The sequence below is a fragment of the Anopheles darlingi genome, chromosome 2, assembly GCF_943734745.1.
Source record: "Anopheles darlingi chromosome 2, idAnoDarlMG_H_01, whole genome shotgun sequence".
Taxonomy (NCBI): Eukaryota; Metazoa; Arthropoda; class Insecta; order Diptera; family Culicidae; genus Anopheles; species Anopheles darlingi.
In genome coordinates this window covers 6,545,577-6,555,000 of record NC_064874.1, presented here as the reverse complement: position 1 = coordinate 6,555,000, position 9,424 = coordinate 6,545,577, and the positions used below count along the sequence as shown (strand labels likewise).

Below are 9,424 nucleotides of genomic sequence, written 5' to 3'. Positions count from 1 at the left end.
ATCTTTCTCGGCTTGCTCGAGCAGAAGCTTTTTGCGCAACTCGCCCAGCTGTTGATCATGAGCGTGCTGCTTTTCGTACATTGTGTGTGCCAGACTCTCTAATTCCCGCGACTTGGCTTCAAGCAACAACCGCAACTCCCGGACATCACTACCACCGATTAGGTCTTGGGACGCCGTCGTTGCCGGTGCTGCTGCTGCTGCCGCTGCTGTCCGAGGACTAGTTACGGTGGGTGGTAAGAGTGCTTGCTGGTAATGGTTACCGTGCCCTTGACGGCCACCGGCCGGTGGTCTAGGTTCGTCGTCATCCTCGTCCTCGGTGTAGTTCGACTGGTAGGTCAGCGAGTTAAGCGTATCGTCATCGCTAGTGACATCACCGAAGGCACCTTCCAACTCGATGCCCAACTGTGCTTTCCGTCGCTTTCGATCCCGCAGTTCTTCCTCCTCTTCGGCCCGCTCCTGTTCGCTGTTCAGTTGTCGATCCAGATGGATGCTGCCGGCATCGGTGAACAACGATATGCCCGGTCCGTTGTCCATGGTGCAGGCTGTTCGGGCGCAATCGTACTCGCATCAATCGACGACCGCAAGCACCACGATAAAACACATTTTCAACGCAAAAATCTTTGATTGTACTTGAACTTCTGGCACTAGCACACGCCAACGCACGGTTTCGGCCACCTGGCAGCAGAAATGGTGCGTGAAAAAGGCTCGGAATGTATTTAATCGTTTCAAAAATATGTAAACTCAACTAAATAAAGGTTTTTCCGCTTTTTTTGCCGCCGCCAAGCCCACAACATGACAGCTCGCCTCGGATACTCGAACTGCTCGAATATTGCTCGAATATTGCTATGAGGCCAAGTCCACATCAAGCACTGTCACCTGAGAGAAATAGCTTACTTCAGAAGTGGTGAGGTGAGAAGATTTTGTCGGTTAACATTTTGCGGTCCAGATAAAAACCAGGTTGAGACCAAGAAAAAGGCCCTTTTACAACGCTGCCAATCCTTCTAAAACCTTTTACAACGCTGCCAATCAACCATAGAAACTACAGAAATCTGCGGCCGAGATCCGGGTGTCTCGCAAGGAAACCATCTGAAACCGGCAAGTATTAAGGTTAGTGATTCTGCAAGGATCTGTTGCACTAACGATCGAGTTCTCCTTTCAGCCCATATCTCCTGCAATGAAGATTACAAACAGCCTGTTTTGAACCAAAAGACACCGCACTGAGAAAGTGTTCAACAAACCGCGATGATATGAATGATAAAACACTCGGATCAATTGACAAGGGGCTCGTTCCGGGGAACTATCTGAGTTTAGCGAACGATGCACGACAGGAGCGTGATAAACAGATAAAAATCCTGCTCGAAAAGGTAGGCGTGATCAACAGAAAAAAAGACAGATTTTATTTTACCAAACCCTTTGATTGGCTTCTAAATTTTAGCGAAAACTTCCCCAAGACGGATGGAGCGAACCGATGATAGAGTACTTCATACAAGAGCTGGCCCTGCTGGATAGCAATAACTTTCCTTCCCGGTGTGGAGTTGGCGAACGGGAGGCACGTGTAGTTTGTGGTAGGGGACTAGTGTGCTGCCATCCTGTGATCGCAGTTTTTAATGTTACCCTCTTCGATAGATCTTGTTCGCCGTAGACACTACAACTTTGCCCACGGTGTGGGCCGTTCCGGTAATCTTACGGCAGCGCAACCGAAGGCAGCCGGCTCGACGCTCATGGCAAACCTTACCAACTGTTTGGTGCTCGATCTGATACGTACGGTTGGAGTCCCGAACTGTAAGAAGGCAATCGTTATCCCGTTGGCCACTGGTATGACAGTGATGCTTAGCCTACGATCTGTACACGCTCATAGGCCGAAATCACGCTACGTGCTGTGGTCACGTGTAGATCAGCAATCGTGCTTCAAGAGTATCCTCGCGGCGGGTCTAGTGCCGATCGTTGTCGATAGTTTGATCGCCAACGGTGTCGATAGCAGCGAGCCAAAGTATGCCACCGATTTGGCCACATTTCAAGCAAAAATCGAAGAGTTTGGAGAGGAACAAATCTGTTGCATATTGTCCACTACGAGCTGCTTTGCACCACGCAACAGTGACGATATAATGGCGCTCGCAGACCTCTGTCTCCGGAACGGCATTCCACACATAGTGAACAATGCGTACGGGCTGCAAAGCTCACAACTGCTGCACCAGATTAATCAAGCAGCTCGTACCGGACGGGTCGATGTGTTCGTACAGAGTACCGACAAGAATCTGCTTGTCCCTGTCGGGGGGGCTATCGTTGCTGGATGCTTTGATAGCACCATCGTTGATGCGATCGCAGGCCTCTATCCAGGTCGTGCATCAGGATCGCAATCGTTGGATGTGCTGATGACGCTACTGACTCTCGGGATCACTGGTTACCGTCAGCTGCTTGAGCAGCGAAACACACTGTACAAGATGCTACTAGATGGAATGACTAAGATAGCCGCAAAATTCGGCGAAATATTGTTACCCTGTCGCAACTCCATTTCTATCGGTAGGTGATGGTCACCAAAAACGCCATTTACGTTACTACTAATACCTCACCCTACCTTTCTTCCGTTTTAGCTATTTCGTTGGGAACATTTACTCAAACAACAGGCTGTGGATTGGAGATGATCGGATCGATGCTTCAGAAGCGTGGCGTTTCCGGCTGTCGAGTGGTGAATCCTGGACAGAGCAAAAGCATCGAGGACTATCTTTTCCAAGGATGGGGAGCACACAGTTCTTTGTGCAGTGTACCATATCTAACGGCCAGCGCAGCGCTCGGTGTGCAGCGTTCAGAAATTGATACATTCCTGGTGAAATTACCCGAGGTGTTGCTGAAGTTCCGCAGTAAATATATGGCAAACGATTAGGTTGTTGTTTTGCTCACTACGAAGCCTTTTTAAAGTAATAAGTTATTTATTCTATTATCGAGTCGGTAATAGTAGGAGCTTTCATTGAATTTCATTCATACTGGACAAATGTATCACGTTTCTGTTGGTCAAGTCTTTCTTTGATCTCGATAACTCTTAAAATGTGCGTGTGCAATCCATTTGATCTCCCAATGCAATCCAGAAAGCGATCGTTTGGTTTTTATGATAAATCAGAAACCGAACTCGTCAGATAATCCAGCTCAGCTGCACGGACACACCCCGCTATGTGGCCTGTAACTAGCGCCGTCCTCTATAACCATATTCAACTCCTATAAAAACACTCCCGATACCTCCACCATTTTATTCATTTTCAATCGCACAATTAGAACCGCTCCCAGTTCCGGCCGTCGATTGTCTGGCAGGCGAACAGTATAACCGATCACCGAGTAACCGTGTGGAGCGGATTGCTTTCCATTGCCACACAATGTATCGAACAATAATGTCTAGTACTGTCGAGGGGTTTAGTTTAATACGCATGGATGGGGGACGAATTGTCTCCTTTAATTTCTTATCCACAACATATCCCAGTCCTACCGAGAAACATACTACGGATAGATAGTTATGCAAAGCCAGAGGCGCTTCCAAGCAATAGGTAGCAACCTATTTCAGCATTAATCTTTAAGTTATGATTATTCGTTCTACAAGTCTGGCTAATGCAATCTTCCATGTTCCATTCCAATCAATGAAAAGTCATCGGAGAGCAACTAGTTGAGCCATGAAGCGTGTTACGCTAGACCGGAGCCTAAAATCCGCTGCCCAGTTGAATGGTAACGGTATGTGGTAACTAGACACTACCAGCCATGCTGTCACAGCGGCCCGATCGACTACATGGCAAGCGATTGGCGTGATTTGGCATCCGGCGACTTTGACTAAAACAGACTGGCTGACTAGGTGGTTTGGAAGGGCATTTCGGAAGGCCCTGCCCTGCCCCCCTCGGGGATGTCTTCGATGCTTCCATTGTTGTTCTCTGCCACCGAAGAGACCATAGAGAGCTAAAAGCGGGGCACAGCTTCGTGCACCAGCTAACGGTAAATCGTGTGTTTTAACGGTTGAGTGAGTTTTTCGAATTTGAATTCTCTGTTCTCGTTTCGGCCAGCCCGGCTGTTCTAGCGATTTGCTACGATATACAGACACTAATCGAGAAGCAAAATGTAAAGATTGTGTTCATTTTGTTGCTGTTTTACTGAGTAACTGATAAAAACTACCCTTTGAATTGTACGATAGAGTAAAGCATAAAACGTTTCCAATACCCCGCAGGCCTCTATATGGTACGAACGATATGAACAGATCTATAGACGGCACCGCAGTCCCCTAAACACGGCAAGTTCAATCAGGTAAAGACCCTCCCGATTGCCGCAACCATAGTCGGCAACGATCGGACCTAAAACGCAATCCCGCTTTTCTCCAGCTGGTCGCCGGTCGGTTGAACGATTGATGATCTGCATCGCATCCGAAGGACGACGATTGATTTGACGCCACCGTCTCGGACAGGCGACGCTATAACAGACGTTACCTTGGCTATAATGAAGATTGATGGATTGACTAATTTTGGGCCGGGAGTTCGGACGACGTTTCGGTTTCGTATTACCTCCTCCGGGAGGGCCGCCCAGCTTTCGCTTCCGGCTGGCGCTTGGCTATATCCTGGGTGATCCGTTCCAGGCCACGTCCCCGGCTTACATTTGCTTTCATGTTCCAACCGATCTATCTTTGGGAACTGTTACCGACGTTATATTCGCGAAACTGCACACTAATGACTTATGGAAGCAACGGACGGAAGATGGAGTAGAACGAAAGTGATGAAGTAGAACGAAAGGATAAGGACTCAACGTAGGACTTTTTCCATACTAGGAATTGCATGGCATCCATAATAAATCCAGAGAATGAAACAAACAAAAAAGGCAGATGAAATGAAAGGTTCTGCAACAATCAATGCGAGCCTCGCTAATTTTTATGTAAAAACCGACACCTTTTTTGTCGACAATTCCCTTTATGCGCGATCGGGCAGTCCATTGATTGCCATACTTTCGGGGTGATCTTGATCTTGAAATAAAGTGCCGAAATATGCTATCGAAAAGGAGGCTGCGCCTGCTGCAACTTTCCTGTACGGCAGCGAAAGCCTGCAACTAACGAGGACACGCGGGGTCCGGGCACGCGCGAGACACTCGCGCCGCTCGTTATCGATTATTAAAATATTCGAAAGTCATCGTGCCACAACGTGCTCTCTGGCAGCCGTTTCGTTTTTTGGACCCCAAAAAATTAAAAACACCGCCTGTGGTGCTTGTGTACTCGGTGTAGCACACGCGCGCGCGCGCGCGCCTCATCATCAGCTGCCGGTTGGATTCTACACCTGCCACGCCTGCATCAGGGACGACGGAAAGAGCGCAGGCGCAGCACGATGCTCGCTGACCCTTCCACCAACTGGACTGTTGATCGATTTCCAACTTTCGGGCACGAGGAATGAGGAAACGAGAGTTCGGCCTTCGTTGGAGTTGAGGTGCTGGCGATGCCCGGAATCTCCGGCGCCTACTGTCACAAAGTAAAACATCACGGAATCGTTACAAAATAATAATTCCAAAGCAGATAGTAGTGTGATTGAATGGCCGTTTCTTAAACACACTGCAGCAAAATAGTTCCATTCTTTTGGAGAAGTTAAAATCGAAAAGCCAACTGACGAGTGAAACCTCCGATCGTATGCAGCATGTCACATACATTGACCATAACCATCGCCCCCCACATATGCCTCCCCAAACCGGGTGAGACCTTTCGAGCAGCAGACGAATTGCGGGCTCCATCTGCCCAGCTCACCACCAGAAACCAGATTGTGAGCGGCTAACCGCGATCCAATGAGGCCGCCTCTAGGGACCACTCAAGACGCGCTCGAAGGGATACCTTGAGACAACCTCGAACCGGACCGGGGGGCAGAGAGACACAGAGAAACTGAAACTCCACGCCAGCTGCGAGCAATCCGTTGTCGGCCGATTAATGGCTTAATGATAATATTCCGACCGGTGGTGGCAGGCAGCCCGAACCCAATTTGTCCAGCACCGGTTGTGGTCAGTTCGCCCACTGACTCACCGCACGAGGACCGCCAAGATGTCCTCACCGCGCTGCCGTTAGGAGGCCTGGCTAGTGTCAAAAGCAGTGACTTTCGCGCGATCACTTCATTCGATTGTGGCAGCATGATTTGTGATTCAGAGGGGTTCCGTGGGTTCCCTCTCAAATCCACAGTTTTTTCGCGCGTCCCCGAGTGCATAATGATTGTAATTTCTTGCAAATGATTTTCTTTTTCGACGAATTTTGAATCCCCCTTCCGTTCCCTTTAAGGAAGGTCGATTTGGAGCTGCCCTTCCTGGACCTGTGGCTGGCCATTAGAGTTTCTCTCGATCGCACAACAGACGGCAACGTGTCTAAACGCGCGCCACCTACTGTCCTCATGGTTTTCCTTTGGCTTTTTACAAGCTTCAGCTGGTCCCCGAGCCGTATCTTCATCTCATTCCGGCCGGAATGAAGGGAAGAAAGGTGTGGTACTGGGATGGGGTCCCAGGTTCCCGATGGCAGCTGCAACTTGCTCAGTGTAAAGCCTGAACGCAACGACGACGACGACAACAACCCAAAGGCACGTCCGACTGATGGCGGCGATCGCACCGTACGGCAAGCTGGCACGTTTCACCTCGATCCTTACGATCGCGCTTCTGCCCCGCTGCATACACACACACACACACACATACACACACGGACCAGTGCAAATGGCCCCTTCCGATCCACGGGTCCCTGCCACTGCCGAATGTTTCTGCCCTTGTTGTGTTGGGGTTCCATTTAATGATTGCGCGCTCACGCTGGCGGTTGGTTGGTGATGATCACTTCGGATGCCGTATGCCTTCACTTGGCATCCCTTCCTGGCGCACACACCGTTCTCTTTTTCGCTGTAGCCCGCAGATCAACCTGCTTTCGAGGACACGCAAGTGCCGCTTGTCCAGGGACCACAACAAACGTTTGTGGAATCGAAATTCGAGGCTTTTACCACCAGAAAAATGGAAGGCGCTCGAACGATCCTCTTGCGTACCCTCAGGCCGGTGCTTCCGGCCACCATTATACTTGCACCCTAAGATATACGGGCGGCGAGCTCTCCAACCCTTGTATCGAGATCGCAGGTTGAGTGTTCAATCTAGGATCTGCAAGGAGTCCGGCAGGTGGAACTCGCGTCCGGTGTACAACGACGAACCAGCGTCTGTGACGTAGTAGGCGATAGCAACTTTTCATTAACGCCGAGCCAGCATCTGCGACGTAGTAGGCGATAGCAACTTTTCATTATCCCCAACAAAATCGTAGCACACTGTGCATTGTGGAGACTTTTAGTCAAACATAGATTCTCGTCAGCTTATGTTTCACCAAAGTAAGCTTAAGGCTAACCACTGTTCGATGGCACTACTATGCACGATATCAAGATGGGAAGCACTATTAAAACCGGAAAACCAACACGAACATAGCAAGGCTATTCGACAGATAAATTATATTTCATACCCTATGGTCTTTTCGTAGTAGAATTGATTTATGGAAGTACGATAGCTTCATACATCTATTCAGTCATGTTCGATTTAGCGTCTTTAGCAACGCTTCTCGTTGTGCTAAGTAAGATGTACCTTCGAAGCAATTTACTGTAGGTCATAAAAATGTGTTTCTTTCCTAGCATGCTTCATTATGATTCGTCTCTCCGAATAGATTTAGATTTTCGAAATTTATGGTTTCAATTGTGCATCAATTCGTCAGTCAGTAAGGTCCCTTCAAGTATCATGCTATTAGACCAGAAGCGATCAGCCATTGAATTCAGGAAAATGGAAATTGGATGGACGCTTTTGTACAAGAAATACTATACCCATTGGCCGTTCTCGCTTTTCGAAATCATAAACCATTATGTTTGGTCGACTAAGAAGGGTACAATCAGCGAAGGTCTCGAATCGAAATCCGATTTGCTTCGCCAGTAAATCCATAAATACAAGTTCTAATCAGAAGGATAAGGAACTTGGACCAAAAAAAACAACCTAAAAGTTGATTTACAACATAAGCTTATATAGAATAAACATGATCGAGCAGCTCAAATGCTGGAAGACTGGAAGAATCAATCCTTCATTGATTAAAAAGGTTTCTTCTAGACCTTCCATCTTTCACACCTTTCGACGCAAACAATCGCTGGCCGCCGCCACGTGGCCATCGATGACCATCTTGCTAGACAGCAGAGCAGAAGTCCCCGTGTGTGTCGTGTTTACCAAGGATTACGCTGCCCGGTGTCGTCTGCATCAATGGAACAGCTGCTGCTGATGCTGTTGCCGCTGCTGATCGATTCGGGTCTTGCGCACACCCATCGATCGATCGATCAAGTACCTAAGGTGGCAAGCTGTAATAACATCGGCATCCCAAACAACAGCGTGACATCGCAATCGACGTTGCCCCTGCTCCGGATGCTGAAACTGGAAAACATATTACCAACCGGGCCACGAAAGCAACCAAGCTGCATGAGGTACGTTCCTCAATCATTGTAAAGCAAACATCGCTCAACGGCATGCTGGTATGGTGTGCTCTGGTGTCCGCTTGTTAAGGACACGCTCCTTCTCTCTCTCTCTCTCTCTCTCTCTCTCTCTCTCTCTGTCTCCCTCTCTCTCTCTCTCTCTCTGCCTTTGCTTTTCGATCTTTCTGATCCTTCTCTTCCTTCGCTCGCCTAAACGCAGATAAATCTGAGGCACAGTTCCTCTCTGGAATCCCGCGCACCCGGTGTCCTTTTACCTGGTGCAGCCCCCGGTGCGGCTCGTGACGCAGGGTCCACCAGCTGGAAATTCGATCCTGTCGGACTCAGGAAGCCCCTGGCCATCCATCGTCGCACCTACCGATACCTGCCGACCTCAAAATAAGCCCCGACAAAGCGAAAGCCAAAGCTCCCGGTAGCTGAGCCACGACGACCATCTTGATGACCATCTTTTCAATGCAAGCCCCGCCGCCGTTCTGATTGTTGAGCGGAGCACACAAAAAACTCATCCACCCAGGGACCGGGGGATTTGCTCGCCAGCAACTGCTGCACGGCAATAAAAACAAATCCGTGGACAAAGCGTATGGACAATGTGAGCAAGAAAGGCAGACAGAAAGAGAGAGAGAGAGCGCGAGCGAAACTGGTGAGGAGCTCGGCAAAGGATATCAAGGAACGCGTTTCCAGGGCACTCGGTGGTCCCCTTTCCGTTCCGCCGATGGACCGACGATGAAACCGTCGGTTCTTCTCATATTTCCAGGTGTTCCCTTTCTTTGGCCAGGTAGCGAGGTCTCGAGGCGTAGCTCGAGAGTCCTTTTGATGAGCGAAAGAGAAGATCTCGGACCGGCGACTTGCCGGTTTCCCGGCACTGGCGGTAACCGAGAGCCGGCTTCAGGAGGGACATCTCGCAAAGGAGAGAGCGGACTGTTTTGCATTCTATTTCACGGAAATGGTAATCGTATCACCCG

General features: G+C 49.3%; 2 protein-coding genes across 2 annotated transcripts in view; one reads left to right on the top strand and one right to left on the bottom strand.

Moving 5' to 3' along the window:
* Positions 1–775, bottom strand: part of LOC125950550 (centrosomal protein of 152 kDa) — a 4,237-nt gene extending 3,462 nt beyond the window's left edge. Inside the window, exon 1 of the mRNA XM_049678643.1 lies at positions 1–775. This exon is cut by the window's left edge and continues 1,728 nt beyond it. Coding sequence (XP_049534600.1) covers positions 1–534 — 534 coding nt within the window. The 5' untranslated portion in view covers positions 535–775.
* A 37-nt stretch (positions 776–812) lies between these two features.
* On the top strand, positions 813–2,981 carry LOC125950552 (O-phosphoseryl-tRNA(Sec) selenium transferase). The gene is made up of 5 exons (XM_049678648.1): positions 813–1,095; positions 1,160–1,364; positions 1,436–1,565; positions 1,627–2,520; positions 2,592–2,981. Exons 2-5 carry the CDS (start codon positions 1,248–1,250, stop codon positions 2,879–2,881), a joined length of 1,431 nt encoding a protein of 476 aa, XP_049534605.1. The 5' UTR covers positions 813–1,095; positions 1,160–1,247; the 3' UTR covers positions 2,882–2,981.
* The last annotated feature ends 6,443 nt before the right edge of the window (positions 2,982–9,424 follow it).